The 26,633-nt window shown below is 43.2% G+C and overlaps 1 protein-coding gene across 1 annotated transcript in view; it reads right to left on the bottom strand.

Moving 5' to 3' along the window:
- Positions 1–26,633, bottom strand: part of VPS13A (vacuolar protein sorting 13 homolog A) — a 386,554-nt gene that overhangs the window by 39,306 nt on the left and 320,615 nt on the right. Inside the window, exons 65-68 of the mRNA XM_073543803.1 lie at positions 21,246–21,409; positions 14,121–14,166; positions 13,909–14,032; positions 159–273 (exon numbers count right to left, since the gene is read on the bottom strand). Of these exons, the coding sequence (XP_073399904.1) occupies positions 159–273; positions 13,909–14,032; positions 14,121–14,166; positions 21,246–21,409 (449 nt within the window). The remainder of the gene's footprint in view (positions 1–158; positions 274–13,908; positions 14,033–14,120; positions 14,167–21,245; positions 21,410–26,633) is intronic.

Genomic DNA, 26,633 nt, shown 5'->3' with positions numbered 1-26,633 from the left:
TACTGCATGAAAGTGTTGGAGAGTCTGTTGAGGGACGAGCACTAAAAGGTTTATATGTAACTTACTATACAGAAACCAGAGGTACCCAGTGCATAAAATGTATCTCTGCGTCTTCTCTGAAGAGTTATGGAATCTCTCTACAACTCATTTGCCATCACCTGTAGCATTTGGCTTCCAGCGCCTTCCCTCAGCCTGTACGGTCGTATGACACCATCTTCATGAAGAAATCGCGGAGGGCGCAGGCTCTCCACCTCATCAGAAGTGTCAGTAGCTCTGGAAAGAAGATGCATTCATAGCATAAGCACTTCTCTTTCACAATTAATATCTACATTTATTTTCCATGCACTGACTGCTGACAATAAATAGGTCTGTATATGATAAACAAGGTGCGGTAGTCTTGGGCCTACAAGGTCTTATGATGTGTTAAAGAGAGTCAATAATATTATTAAACCAATGATTGCTACTGCCAGAGAATACAACTGTGCAGAATATGATCATTTCTGTGCAAATGACCACCTCCTAGCTGAGCCTCACCAAACAATAGGGTGTCTGTTGTGAATTCGCTTTCTGGCCTACATCTGGTTACTAGTGAAGGTAGTGGAGCTGGTTATATTGACAGAGGGTTCGCGAGTTCTCTTTCTGGGCTCTCTCTTGTGGTTATTGGAGGTAATGGAGCTGATCTGATTAACAGAAGCTTGCCACCTGATAATGAGGAGGACGATTGGAGATCTGACTGGATTTAAGACAGCCGACTCCCTCTATCCCTGCTGGTGATTTTTTCCTGCCTCCTGAGGTCTTAGTTTCCAGCTCAGTCCCTACATGCTCAGCTAAGTGTTCTTTTGCTATTGTTCACATTTGATCTGATTTTGTCTATTTCAGTTTTCTGTGGTCAGCCAACTCCGGCTGGGACTGTGCTGAATCTCCATCCATATGTTACTGCTTGTGCCAGTTTGTTTTTGTCCCTTATTAGATTGGACTCTTTTTGCTCTGCTTTCAGAATATACCAGGAGTACTGATATAGTGGGCGAAGTCGTGCGACTTCAGTATTTTTCTATCAGACGTGTTGGATATTTTTTGCGTGATTGCAGACAGTGTCTTTCCTTTCCTGTTAGTGTGGGCCCCATTGTTTGCTCAGTCTATTTTCCTACTGCGTTTGTGTTTTCATCTTGTCTCACCGACAATATATGTTTGGGGGCTATCTATTCTATTGGGGTCTGCTCCAGGGCAGTTTAGATTTGATGAAGAGGGACCGCGTCCCTCGAAACGCGTCGTTCGGATTGACCCTGAGCACCACCCGTCTAGCACGGCGGCTGGTCACGTGACGTCACGCCCCCGGCTTTCCGTGCTCTGCAGTGTGTTGTCGGCGATTACTTCGGCCGGAGCCCGCCGTCAGCCTCTGCTCATTCCAAGCTCCCCACCTGCATTCCTCAAGTGCCAGCAGCACGTTAACCCTTAGCAGCACATTGGAAGCTTACATCTTTATGTTATACGGCATCGTGATTGACCACCTGGCTATCGTGCCTCACAAGTTCAGCAAGTAAGTGCTTCACTTCACCACCGTCTATTAAACAGTGGCAGGCTGTTAATCTATACAGCATCTTTGTGACGGTCTCCTGATCAATCAGCAGAACCTGTCAACCTTATCTCATAGCCTTACCAGCAGAGGTTACATTCCATCACTCTCTAGTGTTAGTAGTGTGAGGCTAATTCCTATAGTGCTTTCGCGGCACAGCCACTGTCTGCTATTTAACTAATCGTTATCAGGCAGTGGCAGTGAATGGTCTATCCTGAGTATCTTTTTGATAAAATGTTTTTCTTGGTATATATTCATGGTAATTCTTAGAGAGTAAGCGCAGTGAATTTTATTTTGGGTCTATTACTTGCAGTTTAGATTTCCACTTTCTTGCTTTAGGCTTATTTAGCTCTCCGGCTGTGTCGAGACGTCTAGGATCATCATAGGTACGCTCCATGGCTACTGCTAGTTGTGTGGATAAGATCAGGGGTCTACAATCTGCTTAGTTACCAACCTCTCTGGTTTTCTATGGCTTAGCTTGGTCTTGCTCTCCTCCTCGGTGACCCAATCATAACAGAATCACCAGCCTAAGCCGCAGATTCTAGGGTACTCAAAAGCAGGAAAGAATTGTAAAAAAAAAAAAAAAAAAAAAGAAAAAAAAGTGTCAATTTTTTTTTTTATATATTTTTTCCTCTTTTTTTTTTCTGGGGCCTTAGGAGGATTTTTTTTTCTTTAATGGAGATTAAGCAATTGTCTGATCGTGTTGAGCAGCTCGCTGCTGAAGTGCGGGGAATTTCCGCCTATCTCGCTCAATCATCTGCTGTTGAACCAAAAATCCCTACTCCTGATGTGTTTTCTGGGGATCGGTCTAAATTTTTGAATTTTAAGAATAATTGTAAACTATTTCTTGCCTTGAAGCCTAACTCATCGGGGAGCTCTGTGCAGCAGGTTAAAATTGTCATCTCCTCGCTGCAAGGCGATCCCCAGGATTAGGCTTTTTCTCTGACACCTGGAGATCCTATTCTGACTAATGTGGACGCATTTTTTCAAGCCTTGGGGTTGTTGTATGATGAACCTAATGCTACTGATCAAGCTGAGAAAACCTTATTGGCATTGAACCAGGGTCAGGATTCTGCAGAGTAATAGTTTCAAAAATTCCAAAAGTGGGCGGTCCTTACTAAATGGAGTGACGATGCCCTAGCAGCTCTCTTTCGGAAGGGTTTGGCAGAAACCATAAAAGATGTTATGGTGGGATTTCCTGTTCCCTCTGGTCTTGACGATTCTATATCATTAGCCATTCAAGTTGATCGGCGTTTACGTGAACATAAAACTACACGAGAGGTGTTGCCGCCTTTTGAACGAACGTCTGAACCCATGCAATGTGATAGGGTTTTGTCTAGGGCGCAACGTCAGGAGTTTGAAAGGCGTAATAAGCTGTGTTTTTTTTTGTGGAGACGCCTTTCATACTATTTCTGTCTGCCCTAAACGAGAAAAACGTTTTGCGCACACATTTGCCGTGGGCAGTGTACAGCCTAAGTTCCTTTTGGCAATTACCCTGATCTGCTCCTTGTCTACATTTTCCGCTAAGGCTTTTGTAGATTCAGGAGCAGCTTTGAATTTGATGGATTTAGACTTTGCTAAACGTTGTGGTTTTCCCATGATACCCCTGCGGACTCCTATCCCTTTGAGGGGTATTGATGCTACTCCTTTGGCGAAGAATAAACCCCAGTTGATAATGTGGGTCGCCCCGGACCACCAAGAAAATTGTAAATTTTTGGGGTTGCACAATTTGCATGATACTATTGTTCTGGGTTTTCCCTGGTTCCAAACTCATAATCCTGTTTTGGATTGGAAATCTGTGTCTGTGGTGAGTTGGGGTTGTCAGTGTGTTCTTAGTGACACTCCTGTTTTCTCCACTTCTCCCCAGGTCTCATGATATTCCTGATTATTTGGCTCATTTTTCTGATGTATTTAGTGAGAGTAAGTCTGCGTCTTTGCCTCCTCATAGGAGTTATGACTGTGCAATTGAGTTAATGCCCGGGTGTAAATTTCCCAAGGGTCGGCTTTCCAACTTATCGGTACCCGAACATGATGCTATGCGATCTTATATCAAAGAGTCGTTGGAGAAGGGTCATATTAGACCATCCTCTTCACCTTTAGGTGCTGGGTTTTTTTTGTGGCCAAGAAAGATGGTTCATTAAGGCCCTGTATTGACTATCACTTAAATATCAGTACCCATTACCCCTGATTTCTGATTTATTTTCCAGAGCTAAAAGTGCCTGCTGGTTTACCAAGCTTGACCTCAGGGGTGTGTATAATCTTATTCGCATCAAGCACGGGGATGAATGGAAGATGGCGTTTAATACTCCGGAGGGACATTTTGAGTACCTGGTGATGCCTTTTGGGTTCACTAATGCCCCTTCTGTCTTCCAATCTTTTATGAACGATATTTTCCGGGACTTTGTGGATAAGTTTTTGATCATTTATCTGGATGATATTTTGATCTTTTCCAGTGATTGGGATTCTCATGTGGAACATGTCCGGACTGTGTTCCGGATTCTGAGGGAAAATTCCCTGTATGTTAAGGGATCGAAGTGCCTCTTTGGTGTACAGAGAATTTCATTTTGTCCCCGTCGGCTATTGAAATGGACCCGGCCAAGGTACAGGCCATTTATGATTGGGTTCAGCCCACTTTTTTGAAGGATCTCCAGAAGTTTTTGGGTTTTGATAATTTCTATCGTAAATTTATAAAGTAATTTTTCTGGTATTGTCAAACCACTGACTGATTTGACCAAAAAGGGCGCTGATGTGGTGAATTGGTCTCCAGAGACAGTCTCGGCATTTCAGGAGCTTAAGCTGAGATTCACTTCTGCTCCGGTTCTACGGCAACCTGATGTCTCACTCCCATTTCAGGAGGAGGTAGATGCTTCTGAGGATTGGTGCAGGAGCCGTTTTGGCCCAAAAAGATCCGGTGACTTCTAAAATGAATCCCTGTGCCTTCTTTTCTCGAAAATTCTCATCTGAACGTAACAATGACGTGGGGAATCGGGAATTGTTGGCCATGAAATGGGCATTTGAAGAGTGGAGACATTGGTTGGAAGGAGCTAGACATCAAGTTGTGGTCCTCACCGACCACAAGAATTTGATTTATCTTGAATCAGCCAAACGCTTGAATCCTAGACAGGCTAGGTGGGCCTTGTTTTTCACGCATTTTAATTTTGTGGTCTCTTTTCTTCCGGGCACTAAGAATGTTAAGGCGGATGCCCTTTCTAGGAGTTTCTTTGCGGATTCTCTTATTGTGACCAAGCCTACTACTATTCTAAATGAGGGGACAGTGCTTTCCGCCATCTCACCCGATTTGAGACGTGCCCTGGAGGAATTTTAGGAGGACAAACCTGAACATTGCTCTATGGGAAAGTTGTATGTCCCTGACCAGTGGAGGAAGAGAGTAATGTCTGAAATTCATTGCTCCGCGTTGGCTCGTCATCCAGGTAATTTTGGTACCAGAGATTTTTGGTGAGTCGGTCTTTTTGGTGGCCTGCCTTATCTCGAGATGTCAGGAATTTTGTGCAGTCCTGTGGGACTTGTTCTCGGTCCAAACACTGTTCTCGTTCTAGTGGGTTGTTGATGCCTCTGCCGGTGCCCAAGAGGCCATGGACCCATATCTCAATGGATTTTATTTCCGATCTTCCTGTCTATCAGAGAATGACTGCTATCTGGGTGATTTGTGATAGATTTTCTAAGATGATCCATCTTGTACCACTCCCAAAGTTGCCATCTTCTTCAGAGTTGGTGCCCTTGTTTTTACAACAGGTGGTTCGGTTGCACGGGATTCCTGAGAACATTGTGTCGGACAGAGGAGTCCAGTTTGTTTCCAGATTTTGGAGAGCTTTTTGTTCCAAACTGGGAATTCAGTTATCTTTCTCCTCTGCATTTCATCCTCAGACCAATGGGTAGACTGAGAGAACAAACCAGACTTTGGAGTCCTATTTGAGATGTTTTATATCTACTGATCATGATGACTGTGTCTCATTTTTGCCCTTGGCCGAATTCGCGCTAAACAATAGAGCTAGTTCTGCCACTTTGATGTCGCCCTTTTTCTGTAACTTTGGGTTTCATCCTCGATTTTCTTCAGGGCAAGTGGAATCTTCGACCTGCCCAAGTGTGGACACTGTGGTAGAGAGAATGCAGCAGATTTGGGACCAAGTGCTGGATAAGTTGTCCCTCTCTCAGAAAAAAGCCCAACGGTTTTCCAACCGGCATAGGACCATTGGTCCCCTGTTTAAAGTGGGTGATATGGTTTGGTTGTCGTCAAAGAATATTCCTATGAAGGTTGCTCCAAGTTCAAGCCAAGATTCATTGGACCTTATAAGATTTTGGAGATTCTTAACCCTGTTTCTTTTCGATTGGCTCTTCCAGCTATGTTTAAGATCCATAACGTGCTTCATAAAACTCTGTTGAAGAGGTTTGTGGAGCCAGTAGTTCCTATGGCGGCGCCTCCTGACCCTGTATTAGTTAAAGGCAATGTGGAATATGAGGTAGAGAAAATATTGGATTCTCGTTTGGCTACACAGAGAACCCTGTACTTGGTCAAATGGAAGGGTTATGGCCAGGAGGATAATTCTTGGGTCTCTGCTTCTGACATTCATGCCGATAGATTGGTTCGGCTTTTCACCGGGCCCATCCTGATCGGCCTGGTGGCGTGGATGAGGGTTCGGTGACCCCTCCTCAAGTTGGGGGGTACTGTTGTGAATTCGCTTTCTGGCCTACCTCTGGTTACTAGTGAAGGTAGTGGAGCTGGTTATATTGACAGAGGGGTCGCGAGTTCTCTTTCTGGGCTCCCTCTGGTGGTTATTGGAAGTAATGGAGCTGATTTGATTAACAGAGGCTTGCCACCTGATAACGAGGACGACGATTGGAGATCTGGAGTTTCTGACTGGATTTAAGACAGCCGACTCCCTCTATCCCTGCTGGTGATTTTTTTCCTGCCTCCTGAGGTCTTAGTTTCCAGCTCAGTCCCTGCATGCTCAGCTAAGTGTCCTTTTGCTATTGTTCACATTTGATCTGGTTTTGTCTATTTCAGATTTGTGTGGTCAGCCAGCTCCGGCTGGGGCTGTGCTGAATCTCCATCCATATTTTACTGCTTGTGTCAGTTTGTTTTTGTCCCTTATTAGATTGGACTCTTTTTGCTCTGCTTTCAGAATATACCAGAGTGCTGATATAGTGGGCGAAGTCGTGCGACTTCAGTATTTTTCTATCAGACGTGTTGGACATTTTTTGCAGGGTTTTTTGAGTGATTGCAGACAGTGTCTTTCCTTTCCTGTCTAGTTAGCGTGGGCCCCATCGTTTTCTCAGTCTATTTTCCTACCTGCGTTTGTGTTTTCATCTTGTCTCACCGACAATATATGCTTGGGGGCTATCGATTCCTTTGGGGTCTGCTCTAGGGCAGTTTAGATTCCCCCTTTCTTGCTTTAGGCTTATTTAGCTCTCTGGCTGTGTCGAGGCGTCTAGGATCATGGGAGCTACGCTCCACAGCTACTGCTAGTTGTGTGGCTAGGATCAGGGGTCTACAATCTGCTTAGTTACCAACCTCTCTGGTTTTCTATGGCTTAGCTTGGTCTTGCTCTCCTCCTCAGTGACCCAATCATAACAGGAGTTCCTCACCGGTGAGGGCCAATCTCAGATTTTGAGAAGCACTGTGCTAAATCAATGCACCAGACCCTAAAGTAACCCTCCACCTTGGAACTGTGAAGTGACTATACCTTTCCCATGTTTAATCGCCCTAATTGATGCCCTCCGTTTGCCTCCTTTGCTCAGATCGGCGTTCTGGCTCTCCTGCTTCCAATATGTCCCCTGCAGTTACATAGGGAGTGCAGTGGCGAGTGTGAACCACAAACCCCTTGCCTTTCCTATCCCACAGTACAGAAAAGTCAGGGAAGGCATGAAGATTTACCAGTTCTGTACCCACCCATGAAACTGCCGAGGGCATTTTGAAAGAAGGAGAAACAGAAAAATGTTAATCTGAGCGGAATTAGTACAGGAGGAAAACGGAGGGCAGCAGGTAGGGTGACATATACAGTCATATGTAAAAGTTTGGGCACCCCTATTAATGTTAACCATTTTTCTTTATAACAATTTTGGTTTTTGCAACAGCTATTTCAGTTTCATATATCTAATAACTGATGGACTCAGTTATATTTCTGGATTCAAATGAGGTTTATTGTACTAACAGAAAATGTGCAATCTGCATTTAAACAAAATTTGACCGGTGCAAAAGTATGGGCACCCTTATCATTTTCTTGATTTGAACACTCCTAACTACTTTTAACTGACTTCCTGAAGCACTAAATTGGTTTTGTAACCTCATTGAGCTTTGAACTTCATAGCCAGGTGTATCAAATCATGAGAAAAGGTATTTAAAGTGGCCACTTGCAAGTAGTTCTCCTATTTGATTCTCCTATGAAGAGTGGCATCATGGGCTCCTCAAAACAACTCTCAAATGATCTGAAAACAAAGATTATTCAACATAGCTTTTCAGGGGAAGGATACAAAAAGTTGTCTCAGAGATTTAACCTGTCAGTTTCCACTGTGAGGAACATAGTAAGGAAATGGAAGAACACAGGTACAGTTCTTGTTAAGCCCAGAAGTGGCAGGCCAAGAAAAATATCAGAAAGGCAGAGAAGAAGAATGGTGAGAACAGTCAAGGACAATCCACAGACCACCTCCAAAGACCTGCAGCATCATCTTGCTGCAGATGGTGTCACTGTGCATCGGTCAACAATACAGCGCATGCATAACGCCTTTTTGTATGACCAAACAACTCAATCTTTGTTTCATCAGTCCACAGAACCTTCTTCCAAAATGTAACTGGCTTGTTCTAATGTGCTTTTGCATACCTCAGGTGACTCTGTTTGTGGCGTGCTTGCAGAAACGGCTTCTTTCGCATCACTCTCCCATACAGCTTCTCCTTGTGCAAAGTGCGCTGTATTGTTGACCGATGCACAGTGACACCATCTGCAGCAAGATGATGCTGCAGGTCTTTGGAGGTGGTCTGTGGATTGTCCTTGACTGTTCTCAGCATTCTTCTTCTCTGTCTTTCTGATATTTTTCTTGGCCTGCCACTTCTGGGCTTAACAAGAACTGTACCTGTGTTCTTCCATTTCCTTACTAAGTTCCTCACAGTGGAAACTGACAGGTTAAATCTCTGAGACAACTTTTTGTATCCTTCCCCTGAAAAGCTATGTTGAATAATCTTTGTTTTCAGATCATTTGAGAGTTGTTTTGAGGAGCCCATGATGCCACTCTTCATAGGAGAATCAAATAGGAGAACTACTTGCAAGTGGCCACTTTAAATACCTTTTCTCATGATTTGATACACCTGGCTATGAAGTTCAAAGCTCAATGAGGTTACAAAACCAATTTAGTGCTTCAGGAAGTCAGTAAAAAGTAGTTAGGAGTGTTCAAATCAAGAAAATGATAAGGGTGCCCATACTTTTGCACCGGTCAAATTTTGTTTAAATGCAGATTGCACATTTTCTGTTAGTACAGTAAACCTCATTTGAATCCAGAAATATAACTGAGTCCATCAGTTATTAGATATATGAAACTGAAATAGCTGTTGCAAAAACCAAAATTGCTATTAAGAAAAAAGGTTAACATTAATAGGGGTGCCCAAACTTTTACATATGACTGTATATGCCCTTATAAGCCTGCTCGAACAATACTATCTGTAGAAATGATTAAAAAGCCTGTCCAGGACAGAAGACAGAATGAAATGTAAAACCTACCTGTGAAAGGATGTCGGAAATTCTGCCCAAATCATTTATTATATGTCACTTGGGATTAAATCCATACACAGATTACAATAGCCAAACAATATACTTGTCCGCTTTAACCCCTTCACCCCCAAGGGTGGTTTGCACGTTCATGACCGGGCCAATTTTTACAATTCTGACCACTGTACCTTTATGAGGTCATAACTCTGGAAAGCTTCCATGGATCCCGGTGATTCTGACATTGTTTTCTCGTGACATATTGTATTTCATGTTAGTGGTAAAATTTCATTCAAATAACTTGCGTTTATTTGTGAGAAAAACGGAAATTTGGCAAAAATTTTGAAAATTTCGCGATTTTCCAACTTTGAATTTTTATGCCCTTAAATCACAGAGATACGGCACACAAAAAACTTGATAACTAACATTTCCCACATGTTTACTTTACATCAGCACAATTTTGGAACCAAAATTTTTTTTTGTTAGGAAGTTATAAGGGTTAAAAGTTGACCAGCGATTTCTCATTTTTACAACACCATTTTATTTTTAGGACCACATCACATTTGAAGCCACTTTGAGGGGTCTATATGATAGAAAATACCCAAAAGTGACACCATTCTAAAAACTGCACCCCTTAAGGTGCTCAAAACCACATTCAAGAAGTTTATTAACCCTTTAGGTGCGTCACAGGAATTTTTTTGAATATTCAAAAAAAAATGAACATGTCACTTTTTTTCATAAAAAAAATACTTCAGGTTCAATTTTTTTTATTTTACCAAGGGTAACAGGAGAAATTGAACTGCAAAAGTTATTGTGCAATTTGTCCTGAGTACGCAGATACCTGATATGTGGGGGGGAACGACTGTTTCGGCGCATGGCAGAGCTCAGAATGGAAGGAGCGCCGTTTGACTTTTTCAATGCAAAATTGGCTGGAATTCAGATTGGACGCCATGTCACGTTTGGAGAGTCCCTGATGTACCTAAACAGTGGAAACCCCCTACAAATGACCCCATTTTGGAAACTAGACCCCCCAAGGAACTTATCTAGATATGTGGTGAGAACTTTGAACCCACAAGGGCTTTACAGAAGTTTATAACGTACAGCGGTACAATTAAAAAATCATATTTTTTCCACAAAAATGATCTTTTCACCCCAATTTTTATTTTCCCAAGGGTTACAGGACCCTAAAAGTTATTGTGCAATTTGTCCTGAGTACGCTGATACCCCACATGTAGGGGTAAACCACTATTTGGGCGCATGGCAGAGCTCGGAAGGGAAGCAGCGCCATTTGACGTTTTTGGCTGGAATTGAGATCGGACACGATGTCGCGTTTGGAAAACCCCTGATGTACCAAAACAGTGGAAACCCCCCACAAATGACACCATTTTGGAAACTAGACCCCCTAAGGAACTTATCTAGATGTGTGGTGAGCACTTTGAACCCCCCAGTGCTTCACAGAAGTTTACAACGCCCGGGCGTGAAAATAAAAAAATTCGTATTTTTTCCACAAACATGATCTTTTAGTCACCATTTTTTTATTTTCACAAGGGTACCAGGAGAAATTGGACCCCAAAAGTTGTTGTCCAATTTATCCTGAGTATGCTGATACCCCATATGTGGGAGAAAACTACTGTATGGGCACACGTCGGGGCTCGGAAGGGAAGTAGTGACGTTTTGGAATGCAGACTTTGATGGAATGGTCTGCGGGTGTCATGTTGCCTTTGGAGAGCCCCTAATGTACCTAAACAGTGGAAACCCCCCACAAATGACACCATTTTGTATACTAGACCCCCCAAGGAACTTATCTAGATGTGTGGTGAGCACTTTGAACCCCCCAGTGCTTCACAGAAGTTTACAACGCCCGGGCGTGAAAATAAAAAATTCGTATTTTTTCCACAAACATGATCTTTTAGTCACCATTTTTTTATTTTCCCAAGGGTACCAGGAGAAATTGGACACCAAAAGTTGTTGTCCAATTTGTCCTGAGTATGCTGATACCCCATATGTGGGAGAAAACTACTGTATGGGCACACGTCGGGGCTCGGAAGGGAAGTAGTGACGTTTTGGAATGCAGACTTTGATGGAATGGTCTGCGGGTGTCATGTTGCCTTTGGAGAGCACCTAATGTACCTAAACAGTGGAAACCCCCCACAAATGACCCCATTTTGAAAACTAGACCCACTAAGGAACGTATCTAGATGTGAGGTGAGCACTTTGAACCCCCAAGGGCTTCACAGAAGTTTATAATGCCAGGGCATGAAAATAAAAAAATCGTATTTTTTCCACAAACATGATCAATTAGTCCCCAATTTTTTCATTTTCCCAAGGGTAACAGGAGAAATTGGACCCCAAAAGTTGTTGTCCAATTTGTCCTGAGTACGCTGACACCCCATATGTGGGAGAAAACTACTGTATGGACACACGTCGGGGCTCGGAAGGGAAGCAGTGACGTTTTGGAATGCAGACTTTGATGGAATGGTCTGCGGGTGTCATGTGCGTTTGGAGAGCCCCTGATGTACTTAAACTATTGAAACTCCCCACAAGTGACCCCATTTTGGACACTAGACCCCCCACGGAACTTATCTAGATGTGTGGTGAGCACTTTGAACCCCCAAGTGCTTCACAGAAGTTTATAACACTCGGACGTGAAAATAAAAAAATCATTTTTTTTTCCACAAAAATGATATTTTTGCTCCCAATTTTTTATTTTCCTAAGGGTAACAGGAGAAATTGGACCCCAAAAATTGTTTTGCAATTTGTCCTGAGTAGGCTGATACCCTACATGTGGGGGTAAAACACTGTTTGGGCGCATAGCAGAGCTTGGAAGGGAAGGAGCACCATTTGACTTTTTCAACTCAGAATTGGCTGGAATTGAGATCAGACGCCATGTTGCATTTGGAGAGCCCCTGATGTGCCCAAACAGTGGAAACCCCCAATTCTAACTCCAACCCGAACCCCAACACGCCCCTAACCCTAACCCTAGCCCTACCCTAACCCTACCCCAACACACCCCTAGCCCTAACCCTAATGGAAAAATGGAAATAAATACATTTTTTTAATTTTATTATTTTTCCCTAACTAAGGGGGTGATAACGGGGGGTTTGATTTACTATTTATGGCGGTTTTTATGTTTGGCGGCTGTCGCACGCTAAAAGACGCTTTTTATTGTAAAAATAGTTTTTGCATCACCACATACTGAGAGCTATAATTTTTCCGTATTTTGACCCACCGAGTCATGTGAGGTCTTATTTTTTGCGGGACAAGTTGACGTTTTTATTGGTACCATTTTCAGGCACGTGAAATTTTTTGATCGCTTTTTATTCCGATTTTTGGGACGCAGAATGAACAAAAACCAGCGTTTCATGAATTTCTTTTGGGGGGGTGCGTTTACACCGTTCCGCGTGCGGTAAAATTGATAAAGCGGTTTTATTCTTCGGGTCAGTATGGTTACAGCGATACCTCATTTAGGTCGTTTTTTATGTTTTTGTCGGTTTTATGCAATGAAAACTATTTTATATAAAAAATAATTATTTTTGCATCGCTTTATTCAGCGAGCTATAACTTTTTTATTTTTTCGCTGATGATGCTGTGTGGTGGCTCGTTTTTTGCGGGACAAGATGACGTTTTCAGCGGTACCATGGCTATTTATATGCGTCTTTTTGATCGCGCGTTATTACACTTTTTGTTTGGCGGTATGATAATAAATCATTTTTTGCTTCGTTTTTTATTTTTTAAGGGGTTCGCTAAAGGGGTTAACTAATGGGACAGTTTTATAGGGCGGGTCGTTACGGACGCGGCGATACCTAATATGTGTACTTTTATTGTTTTTTTTTTATTATTTCCAAAAAATGGATTTATTGGGGGAATATTTATTTTTTTTTTCTAATTTATTTGGCGATTTTTTTTAATTATTTTTACACTTTTTTTAATTTTTTTTTTACTTTATTAAATAGTCCCAGGTGGGACATCACTGTCCTGTGACAGATCGCTGATCTGTCACATCACAGATCACTGTGACAGATCAGCGATCTGACACAGGCACTGCAGAAGGCTTCCTCATGCCTGCGCTTTGCAGGCACTGAGGAAGCCAGCTTCCGCAGGCCCCCGAAGGCCCCCGTCGCCATCTTGGATTCGGGGGCCTGGAGGGAGTCCCCCGCAGCAGCGCTGCACATTGCGCTGCCGTGGGGGGCTCAGGGAAGCACGGAGGGAGCCCCCTCCCTGCCGATGCTTCCCTTTAACCCCCGGTACACCGCGATCGTGTTTGATCGCGGTGTGCAAGGGGTTAATGTGTCGGGGGCGGTCCGTGACCGCCCCTGACACATTGTGCCTGGTGTCAGCTGTGATAATCAGCTGACACCCGGCCGCGATCAGCGGCGCTCACCACGTGGGCGCCGCTGATCGCGCCGACGTACTATCCCGTCCCCGGTCATACGGGCCCGGGTACCGTGGACGGGATAGTACGTCGGATGGCAGGAAGGGGTTAAACAACATGGAAATATATTGGTAACAGATTTATATATATACTGTAGAAAAACATAGTGATGACAACATCACTTCTTGAAAATGTGATTAGCAGCTCTGAAATGAAGCCGCGCACATAAAAGACTGTACATAATGGATTACCTTTTGATGCCCTGGAACGTGCTGCTGGCCATGTCTATGATGCCTCCTGTTGGCCTGGTTACAGCACCCACTAATCCTTTCCCAATTCCTTTAAAAAATCCAGCTGCTCCTTCTTTCTGAGCACCTAACAAACAAGTTGTGTGAAATATTAGAGAAACCTTGACAAACAGAAATGCATGACATAGTTAGCGAAACAGACTGAGCCAGTGTACCTTTAATTGGTTTTGTAACAATCCCTGTAATTCCACTAACAAAGCCCTGAGGATAAAGAATAAAGAGTGACTCACGTTCATAAAATGCTGACACATACCGGTCATAAGTGACATCCGAGACTCTTCTAAAAACAGAGAGCAGAGAAAAAGGACAGGTGACAGTCATAGGCTTGTAATACCAAAGCAACACTTGCTGCCCGGGGTGAAGGGTAGATATACAAATATTAACACTTAGGCCTCTTTCACACTTCCTTTTTTTGAGTCAGTTGCAATCCGTGAAAAAATGCAAAAGACGGATCCGCTTCCTTTGTGATCCAATGTATGCCATAGGACCGTTGTTTTGACGGATCCGCTAAAGTCGGAAATTTAAAGGAACCGCAGCCTGGAAAAGGAGAGAGAGGGAGAGAGAGAATTTTTCCTGCCGCCAGAATGGGATTTGGGGTTAAATTTCTGGACAGGAAATTCTTCCGGGCATGCTCAATGTGAAAAAACGGATCCGTGCAGAGAAAAAACGTTTCATTGTCCGTCCACTCAAGTAAGCGGAGGCCAAAATTTTGGTGGATCCGTCAAAAAACGGATCCAACGGATGACCATCCGTCAAAATCCGCCGCTAATGCAAGTCAATGGGAAAAAAACGGATTCGTCAAAAAAATGGCGGATCAGTTTTTTTTGCAAAACGGCGGATTTTGATTGATGGAAACAAACGTAAGTGTTAAACAGGCCTTAGAGGGGTCGTCTGGGTAAAGAAATAAGTTTGTTGGGACTTGGAAGTGCAAAATAAACTAATTAATACTCACCTACTGGCACCCATCTAGATCCAGCAGTGGCGGCTCTGACACAGCAAGAGAAGGCAAACATGTTCAACAGAAACAGGACTGCTACAGCCTGTGATTGGTCCAGGGCCGGACTGGCCATCTGGCAAATGCCAGGAAGGCCTGTCTAGTCATGTGCCACCTTTTCTGTTACATTGTTATCAGATTCTGCATATTCAAGACACCCATACTATTAACAGTTGTGAAGAAGCTCAAAGTTGCTGACTCCGTCACTTACCCCAGCAGGCCGTGGGTGTCCCCTCGGTCTGCAACCTGCCACTAACAGGGGACGTTGGCGGTGCAATGATGCAATGATGACTGCATCATGCCACCAGCATCCACTGGGAGAATGGATAGAAGAGGAGTCAGATGCTGTGGAGGATGAGATGTCTGGATTAGGTGAGTATAGGGATTTTATTTTTTATTTCTGGGGGGTTGTGGGGAACCATCACACTATATGAGTTGGGCCACCATAGTATATAAGAGGCTGTGGGGTGGACCACCCTACAATATAGTGTCCTGTTGGGGGGACCATCATACTACATAGGGCGGTGTTGGGAGGACCATTATACTATATGAGGGTCTGTGAGGTGGACCATCATACTATACAGGGAGCGATGAGGTGAACCATCATACTATATGGGGGGCTATTGTGGGTACCACCAAACTACATAGCAGCTGTGAGGTGTACCATCATAATATATAAGGAGCTGTACTATATGGGGTGATGTTGGAGGGACCATCATATAATATGTGAGGCCGTGAGGTGGATCATCATACTATATAGGGAGGGCTGTGATGGACAATCATACTATACAAGGGGCTATGAGGTGAACATCATGCTATATGCGAGGTTGTTGGGGGTACTATAATACTATATAGGGGTTGTGAGGTGTACCATCATAATATATAAGGAGCTGTGAGGTGTGCCATAATACTATATGGGGGTGTGTGGGAGGGACCATAATACTATATAGAGGGGCAGTGCGGGGACCGTCATACAGAATTTAGGCTATGGGGGATCTTCATAGTGTATGGGGATTTATCATACTGTGTGGGGAGCATCGTATTGCGTAGGGTGGTTGTTGTAGAAATCATACTGTGTGGGGTTGCTGTGGTGGACATTAATACTGTCTGGAAGTCTACGGGGGACATTAAACTATGTTGGAGGCTGTGGTAACCATCATACTGCATGAGATGGCTATGGGGACATCATACTGTATAGGGGCTGTGGGGTCCTCATACTATACAGGGGGCTTTGGTGGACATCACACTTTATATAGGGACATGTGGTGGACATCATACTGTGTGGGGGTTTGTGGTGCCTCATACTGTATATTGGGGGCTGTGATGAATGCCATAATGTATGGAAGACTGTGGTGATGCTGTGGGGCATCATACTTTGTTAAGGTTTGTGAAGCAATCATATTTTGTGGGATCATCATACTTTGTGGAGGTCTAATACTCTACGGGAGTCATTAAAGGGGTATCATAGTGAGTGAGACCACTTAAGGGTTTCAGCAGGGACAAAATAACTGTCTAAGTGCTGCAATACATTTACTTCTTCGTTTCTTAAAATGTTGGGAAATAGGCTCTTCGTTCACTGTAAAGTGATAGGAGTTTTCTATGGGGCGCCTGTTATTTCTATGCAAACCCTTGCTTAGGATCACTATCAACAATAAAGAGGCACCGAGGGTCATTACTATAAAAAGGGACAATGGGGGATCGATATCATTTTAAGGGAAGCAAAAAGGTATTGTTATTATTAATATAAGAACGCACAAGTGATATTTATACTATTATAAGGAGTTAAAGTATGATTATTATAAGAGGTCAACGGGGTGTATTATTATAAGGTATTATAAGTTGTAGTTTGTGTAGAGGGTGGTAGATTGTGAGGAAGTTCCTGGAAAATCAGTAAAGTGAAGGTGTCTGTGTGTTACAGTTTGCAGGGACAATTTATGGATGGAATAAAGAGGTCATAGTGGTCTGGAGCGAATGCAAAGGAAAAGGGAAAATGAATAACAATAAGTGAGAACGTGACTGGTGAGAACCTACACAATATACACATACAGTTGTGTGAAAAAGTGTTTGACCACTTCCTGATTTTCTGTTCTTTTGCATGTTTGTCACACTTAATGTTTCAGATGACCAAACAAATTTAAATATTAGACCAAGATAACACAAGTAAACACAAGATGCAGTTTTTAAATGAAGATCTTTATTATTAAGAGAAAAAGAAATCCAAACCTACAGGGCCTTGTGTGAAAAAGTGATTGACCCACCCCCTTAAAACATTAAAACATAAATTACCTGTGGTAAATCACATATTTGGGAATCTGAGTTCAAATTCCCTAGCCTCACCCAGGCCTGATTACTGCCACACCTGTTCACACTCAAGAAATCACTAAAATCGGACCTGCCTGACAAAGTGAAGTACACCAAAAGTTCCTCAAAAGATAGACATCATTTCGCAATCCTAAGATATTCAGGAACAAATAAGAATCAAAGTGATTGAGCTCTATCAGTCTGGAAAAGGTTATAAAGCCATTTCTCAAGCTTTGGTAATTCCAGTGAACCACAGCGAGAGCCATCATCCACAAATGTTGAAAACGTGGTGAACCTTTCCAGGAGTTGCTGGCTGACCAAAATTACCCCTAGAGTGCAGCAACGGCTCATCAAACAAGTTACAAAAGACCCCACAACAACATCCAAAGAACTGCCTCAGTTAAGGTCAGTGTTCATGACTCCACCATAAGAAAGAGACTGGGCAAATATGGCCTGCATGGCAGAGTTCCATGACGGAAACCACTGCTGAGCAATAAGAACATAAAGGCTCATCTGAGTTTTGCTAGAAAACAACATGATGATCCCCAAAACTTTTGGAAGAATACTCTGTGGACTGACGAGACAAAAGATGAGCTTTTTGGAAGGTATATGTACCATTACATCCAGCGTAGAAGTAACACAGTAAGTCGGAAAAGGAACATCATACTAACAGTAAAATATTGTTGCGATAGTCTGATGGTCTGGGGCTCTTTTGCTGCTTCAGGACCTGGAAGACTTCTTGTGCTAAATGGAACCATGAATTCTACTGTTTGACAAAAAATCCTCAAGGAGAATGTCGGGCCATCTGTTTGTGACCTCAAGCTTAAGTGCACTTCGATCCAAAACGCACCAGCAAGTTCACCTCTAAACAAAATTTAGATTTTTGGCGTTGCCTAGTCAAAGTCCTGAAATTAATCCGATTGAGATGCTCTGGCATGACCTTAAAAAGGTGGTTCTTGCTCGAAAACCCTTCAATGAAGCTGAATTACAGCAATTCTGCGAAGATGAGAGGGTCAAAATTCCTCCAGAGCGCTGTAAAAGACTCACTGCCAGTTATTGCAGTTGTTACTGCTAGCCCAATCAGCTATTAGATTTAGGGGGCAATCATTTTTTCACACAGGACCCTGTAGGTTTGGATTGCTTTATCTCTCAATAATAAAGACCTTCATTTAAAAACTGCATTTTTTGTTTACTTGTGTTATCATTGTCTAATATTTAAATTTGTCTGGTGATCTGAAACATTTAAGTGTGACAAAAATACAAAAGAATAGGAAATCAGGAAGGGGGCAAACACGTTTTCACACAACTCTGTATGGTCTGCAGAGCACTGGTGTAAAACTGATATTACCATCATATGGTCACTACACAGTGGTAATATCAGTGTTAGTACAGTGTTTTTGGTTAAATCAGTTGTCCAAGCTTGAAGATAACCCCTTAAACCCCGGCGGTATTTTTGTTTTTGCGTTTTCGTTTTTTGCTCCCCTTGCTTCCCCGAGCCACAACTTTTTTATTTTTCAGTCAATATGGCGATGTGAGGGCTTGACGAATTGTACTTTTGAACAACACCATTGGTTTTAACATATTGTGTACTGGAAAACGTGAAAAAAATTCCAAGTGCGGTGAAATTGCAAAAAAAGTGCAATCCCACACTTGTTTTTTTTTCTTTTTTTACCATGTTCTCTAAATGCTAAAACTGACCTACCATTATGATTCTCCAGGTCATTACGTGTTCATAGACACCAAACATGTCTAGGTTCTTTTTTATCTAAATGGTGAAAAAAAATTCCAGAGTTTGTAAAAAAAAAATAATAAAAGATTGCCATTTTCCAACACTCGTAGCGTCTCCATTTTTTGTTTTTTCGTGATCTCAGATTCAGTGATGGCTTATTTTTTGTGCACAGAGCTGACGTTTTTAATTATACCATTTTGGTGCAGATACAGTCTTTTAATTGCCCATTATTGCATTTTAATGCAATGTTGCGACGAACAAAAACGTTTTGGCTTTTTTCCTCACAACGTCGTTTAGCGATCGGGTAAATTTTTTTTATATTGATAGATTGGGCGACTCTGAACGCGGCGATACCAAATGTGTGTATATTTGATTTTTTTTTATTGTTTTATTTTGAATGGGGCAAATGGGGGGTGATTTGAACTGATATTTTATTTTTTAATATTTTTAAAAACATTTTTTTTTTTACTTTTTGAATGCTTCAATAGTCTCCATGGGAGACTAGAATCTGCCACAATCTGATCGGCTCTGCTACATGCAGGCGATGATTAGATCACCTGTTTGTAGTAGAATTGCTCACTTGTGGTCGGCGCTCATAGCAATCTGGCAGTGACAACGATAGAGGTCTGATGGAGACCTCTGGTTGTCATGCCAGCCCATTGGTGACCCACGACCACGCGACGGGGTCACCAATGGGTGGGATTTCCATCGCGCTTGAAGCGCAAGCTAAATGCCGGTGTCAGAGATTGACAGTGGCATTTAACGGGATGGATCGCGATTCCACCTGGAGCTGTTAGAGGCACATGTCAGTTGTTCATAACGGCTGACACGTATCAGAAAAGATATGGGCTCAGTGCTGGAGGCCACATCAAAAGGAGGCAGTCCGACATAGGCGTACTATTATGCCCGATGTTGGAAAGGGGGTTAAAGTATTACACGCTGTGAGGATTCTCCAGTGTTGACACTGGGAGTTGGTTATCATGTGCAGTAGCGTAACTTAAACAGCATGGGCCCCAAAGCAAAAGCAATGGGGCCCCAAATTATTGGAAGTCTTTAATGGCACTGGACTTTTTATATACTGTATCTTACAGTTATTAGGTTCTTTGGAAGGACGTAGATCTGGGGATTTATTCTGACGGAATATAGGCTGAACTGGATGGACAAATGTCTTTTTTCAGCCTTGCTAACTATGTTACTATGTTATATATAGGCCATGGGACTTTTAGGCTCCCTAGGCTCCAGAGCCTTGATGCGATTGCAACCCTTGCACCTTACGTAGTTACGCCCCTGATCAAGTTACCGCAATTATGTAATTTGCATACATGTGGTCACGTGCTAACTAGACGTGCTCGGCCCCTCTCAATACAAGTGAAATTAGCAAAGCTGAGTACAATTAGTGATGGCTGTTGACAATGCCGGTACTGGAGACTGCTCACAATGCACGCTATGAGGATTCAGAAATCTGAAGTTACACAGACTTTAACTCAACTACTTTAACGATCAGTATGGTGTTATTATCAATACTGTATATGCTGATAATATTTGGTGTTTGTTGGTATTTGTCTGTAATGTTGCAATATTATTATTATGATATTATAATTATTTAATCTTACATAGCAACATTACTGGTATAATTAGAAATATTGGTCTTGCAGTAAATCTTGATTTCATCCAGGCAGAGTAATATTAGTGATATATCCCCATCTGGTGCTTGCTGGAGAGGACAGCATGGGCCTGTGTGATTTCAAATGCCAGGGCTAAATTTCTGTCCCAGTTCGTCCCTGCAGCGGTCAGTTGACATGAGCAATGTGTCATTAGATGTTTCTTTGATGCTGGAATAAGGCTGTGCAGGATCCAAGCGGGTGCCGGTAGGTGAGCATCGCTTAGTTTAATATTTTCTATGGCTCCAAGTCCCTAAGTAAGTGTTTTTTGGGGAAAATTCCATTATCCCATTGAAACCATTAACATAAGTATTTATAAAACTTAATTAGAAATATGGTTTGGCATACATCTGCAAGCTGAAAATAATGTAATTTATCTTCTTTCAGGAAGATGTTGGCCGGTTAAGCAATATTTAACTTAGTTATCATCAGTAAGTCATCATTTCATTGAGTTAAAAGGGCAAAAATGCACATACCCACAAACACATGGTGACCAACTGTACAATTTGTCAAAAAACATGCTAGGTGTGAACAAGACCAAAAGACATTAAACAGCAATCCTAGGTTATGCTATAGATTTCCAAATATCTCTTACAGATACAAGGCCTTTTCCTCCACGTGTAAGACCTTCCCTGATGCCACTCGGCTGCTTGTTCATGGCTTCTCTCCGCTTCTGTTGATATTCTTCATCCATGGTGATGGCTGCTACACCTTTAGCCATAGCACTTGTGATACGGGAGGCTGCTCCAGCTAAGCCACCTTAAAAAAAAAAATGAAACAAGGTCACATTTGGCAATTCAGTCAAAGTATATAACCTACAAAAAAGAAGCAACACACTTGAAGGAAATTAAAATAGAACATTTTAGATTAATTTGCTAAGAAATATATAATGTTAATTTTATATACAATGTGAAAATAAAAATTACAGGCAAACTGATATCGGTGGAAGGCAAAGTGATATTTAAGGTAATAATCCTGACAATAATGGTCTAGTAATATACACACAATTTGATAAATATAAATACAAAATGGTGATCAATAAATACAGTGACATGTAAAAGTTTGGGCATCTCTGGTCAAAATGACTGTTATTGTGAACAGTTGAGCAAGTTGAAGATGAACTGATCTCTAAAAGGTCTAAAGTTAAAAATGACTTTTCTTTTGTATTTTAGGCAAAGGTAAATAAATAAATCTATCTATTTATATTTTACATGTTAAAAACCTAGTAGCACCCCCTTTTTGAAAGTATCATAGCATGCAAAATCCTTCCAGTTTTGTGAGATTCCCGGGTCGTTTTGCATGCACTGCTGTTTTGAGATCTAGACACAGATATTCAATGATGTTGAGATCAAGGGACTGTGAGGGCCATTGTAAAAACATCAGTTTGCATCATTTAAGGTGGTCTAGTAGAAGCCATCCTATTTTCAACTTCAGCATTTTTACAGATTGTGTTTAGTGATGGGCGAGTAGCATTGTTGCTCATGTCTCCCCGAGCATGCTCCGGTGATCTCCGAGTATTTTGGTGTGCTCGGAGATTTAGCTTTCCTCGTCTCAGCTACATAATTTGTGACTTATAGAAAGGCTGAATACATGTGGGAATTCCCTAACAAACAGGCATTCCACACATGTATTCAGCCTGTCTAGCAGTCGCAAATCATGTAGCTGAGGCGACGAAAACTAAATCTCCGAGAACGCCAAAATACTCGGAGACCACCCGAGCAATGAGTATACTCGCTCTTCACTAATGGTGTTATGTTTACATCAAGAATTTGTTGGAATTTCATTTAAATTTTGCTTGGTCTTCCAGACTTTATCTTCACCTCCAATGTTCCTGTTAACTGTTTCAAACTGAGTAAAGGGCAAATTAAAAACGCTTTGCTATCTTCTTATAGCCTTTTCCTGCTTTGAGGGCCTCCACCATTTTCATTTTCAGAGTGCTAGGCAGCTGCTTTGAAGAACCCATGGCTGCTGTTTTTTGGCACAAGGTTAGAGGGCTGGGTTTTGTAAAGCTGCGAAATTTGCATAATATGGCTTTTCCTAACGATGATAGTGAACAAGCTATAACCCTAACAAGCGAATTAAGGTTTGAAACCTTAGTCAAAGTCATCTGAGCACCCAAATTTCCAAGGGTGCAAGGGCCATTTTTCTTTTTATAATTTGTAAAATGTAAAAAATGACTATAAAAGAGAAAAAAAAAAAAAAAATATACACACACAGTATATATATATATATATATATATATATACACACATACATATATACATACACACACACAGTATATATATATATATATTTATTATTATTATTATTATTTATTGTTATAGCGCCATTTATTCCATGGCGCTTTACATGTAAGGAGGAGTATACATAAAAACAAGTACAATAATCTTAAACGATACAAGTCATAACTGGTACAGGAGGAGAGAGGACCCTGCCCGCGACGGCTCACAATCTTCAAGGGATGGGTGATAATACAGTAGGCGAGGGTAGAGCTGGTCGTGCAGCGGTTTGGTCGATCGGTGGTTACTGCAGGTTGTAGGCTTGTCGGAAGAGGTGGGTCTTCAGGCTCTTTTTGAAGGTTTCGTTATATATATACACACACACACACACAGTATATATATATATATATATATATATATATATATATATATATATATATATACACACACACACACACAGCATATATATATATATATATATATATTTTTTACTAAAATACAAAACATGGATTTTTGTGATAAACTCACCGTAAAATCCTTTTCTCCGAGATGCTCATTGGGGGACACAGATACTGTGGGTGTATGCTTCTGCCGCTAGGAGGCTGACACTAAGTGAAAAAAAGAGGTTAGCTCCTCCTCCGTCATATACACCCTCACCCCTATTGCGGGCGGAACTCAGTTTGGTGCCAAAGCAGTAGGAGGACAACAAAATCAGCCTTAATACAGGTACAACATGTCCAGAAAAGGACCACCCTTATATCACATAAATAAATGCGTATTAATTGAACAAAAACAGAGCCAACTGGCTAATAGGGTGGGTGCTGTGTCCCCCAATGAGCTTCTTGGAGAAAAGGATTTTACGGTGAGTTTAACACAAAAATCCATGTTTCTCCTTCACCTCATTGGGGGACACAGATACTGTGGGACGTCCTAAAGCAGTCCCTGGGTGGGAGATTGACTCACCGATCCAAGCTACATGCACCTCTTGTTTAAAGGTGCGCCACCGCTGATTGGAAAATCCTTCTACCCCAGCTCGCATTCGCCGAGGCCTGAGTATGGCTATTATAATGAGTGGCAAATGTGTGCAGGCTGGACCAGGTTGCTGCTTTGCAAACCTGTTCCGCTGAAGCCTGATGCCGAAGCGCCCAAGAGGCGCCCACTGCCCGATTAGAGTGCGCTCTGTTCCCTACTGAGATCGGCGTGCCTCTAATGCGGTAGGACTCCTGAATAGTCAAACGAATCCATCTGGTTATGGTCGATTTTGAGGCAGCGAGTCCCTTCCTGCGTCCTTCAGGGAGCACGAACAGCGTGTCCGTCTGACGTAAGGGCGCCGTACGCGACATGTACCTCCGGAGGGCTCTTACCAGGTCTAACGTGTGAAGAGCCTTTTCCATACAGTGCACCTGTGCTGGACCAAATGAAGGCAAAACATCCTCATTAATGTGAAATGAGGACACGACTTTCTGAGCACCACCTTATCCTTATGGAAAGTGAGTAACGAAGCTCGGCAGGATAGGGCCGCCAGCTCTGAAACCCGTGTGATAGAAGTGATGGCCACTAGGAACACCACTTTCCAGGAAAGGTACCTCAAGGCAATATCCTGAAGCGGTTCAAATGGAGCTTCCTGCAGAACACTTAGGACCAGGTTAAGGTCCCAGGCGTCCATAGGCGCCTTATAAGAAGGTACCAAATGGGAGACTCCCTGGATGAAATTCTTCACCTGCAAACTGGTAGCAATTCTGCGCTAGAACAGGACGGATAAGGTCGATATTTGTCTCCTGAGGGAACTTGGGGACAAGCCCGAGTCTAGGCCCGACTGGAGAAAAGCCAAGATGTTGGGGATCAAGAATCTCAGCGGAGAAACACTGAAGCCGGCTTACGGGCGCTAACCATTGTAGCGACCACCTTGCTCCCGAACCCTGCCTGGGTTAGAATCCAAGATTCAATGGCCATGCCGTCAAACACAGGGCCCCTGATTTCGGGTGGCAGATCGGCCCTTGAGAAAGTACATCTGGGTGCTCTGGCAGTCGCCAAGGAACGTTGGCGAGCAGCTGCATTAGAACTGCGTACCACGCTCGACGGGCCTGTCCGGGGCCAGCAGAATCGCCGGAACCTTTTCCGTCCTGATCTCTTTGATAACTCTCGGAAGTAGAGGCAGCGGGGGAAATAGATATGGGAGGCAGAACTGGTTCCATGGCGGAACCAATGCCTCCACAGCGATCGCTTGCGGGTCCCTGGCCCGAGTGACATATGTGGGTACCTTGGCGTTCACCCTGGAAGCCATCAGGTCCACATCCGGAGTTCCACACAGTTGACAAATATGCCGGAAGACCTCAGAATGTAGTGACCACTCTCCGGACGCAAGACCCCGCCGGCTGAGAAAGTCTGCCGCCCAGTTCTCCACACCCGGGATGTGGACTGCCGAAATCACTGAGTAGTTTGCTTCGGCCCACTGAAGAACGTGCCCCACCTCGCGCATAGTTGCTCTGCTGCGGGTGCACCCTTGGTGATTTATTAAGCCACCGCCGTGGCGTTGTCCGATTGAATTCGGACGGGGTGGCCTGCTAAGAAGTGATGAAACTGCTGCAGAGCCAGCCAAATCGCTCGTATCTCCAATAAGTTGATCGGGAGACGTGCCTCGTGAGCCGACCACCGTCCCTGGGTTGTATGGTGACGAAACACCACTCCCCAGCCGAGGAGACTGGCGAAGGTTGTTACCACCAACCAATGGTCTGGGGGGGGAAGGATTTCCACTGGGTCAGAAAGGAACTGGTTATCCGCCATCCGACTGCCTGACTCGAGAGGACAGTCGGCATCGCCGATCGAACATGAAAAGGATTCTTATCCCAGGCTGCCAAGAGGGCGTACTGCAGGGGGCGAAAATGGAACTGGGCGAACGGTACTGCTCCCATTGCTGCCACCATTTTCCCTAGAATCCTCATCCCGAAATGAATGGTATGAGGGACTGGTTGGCTAAGAGTCCGGACTCCCTGCCGGAGAGCTAGGGCTTTTTCCTGAGGGAGAATTACGAACCCTCGGCAAGTGTCGAAGATCTTTCCTAAGAAGGAGATCCTCTGAGCTGGCACAAGGGATGACTTCTTCGCATTGACCAGCCACCCTAAGCGGGCAACAGTATCTAGCGTGATGCTGACATTTTCCTCGCGTGCCCGTATTGAAGGGCCTATGACCAATAGGTCTTCCAAGTAAGGCAAGACGACTATGCCCCATGAATGCAGTATGGCCATGACAACTGCCATAACCTTTGTGAACACTCTGGGAGCCGTGGCTAACCCCAAAGGAAGCGCCACGAACTGACAATGTCGACCGTTGATGGCGAAACGCAGTAACCTTTGATGAGGAGGAAAAATGGGACTATGCAGATATGCGTCCTGGATGTCGATCGAGGCCAAGTATTATCCCTGCTCTATGGCCGATATGACTGAACGGAAAGACTCCACCTGGAAATGTCTGATCCTGATGAATTTGTTCAGATGTTTGAGGTCCAAACTCGGTCTGACAAACCCGTCCTTTATGGGAACCGCAAATAGGTTGGAATAGAAGCCCTGAGTCCTATTGTGCTCTGGCACGGGAACAATGATCCCATTGCGCTGGAGCGATTCGATGGCTCCAAATGAGCTCTTGCCTGGGTATCCACCCTGGGAAGACGAGCAAGAAAAAACCGTTTTTGAGGGTATCTGACAAATTCTATTTTGTAACCTGAGGCCACCAACTCCTTTACCCATGCGTCGTGTGCGACACTGAAC

The sequence above is a fragment of the Dendrobates tinctorius genome, unplaced genomic scaffold (assembly GCF_039654945.1).
Source record: "Dendrobates tinctorius isolate UK_male_01 unplaced genomic scaffold, ASM3965494v1 ptg000134l, whole genome shotgun sequence".
Lineage (NCBI taxonomy): Eukaryota > Metazoa > Chordata > Amphibia > Anura > Dendrobatidae > Dendrobates > Dendrobates tinctorius.
This window is presented reverse-complemented; position numbering and strand designations above follow the sequence as displayed.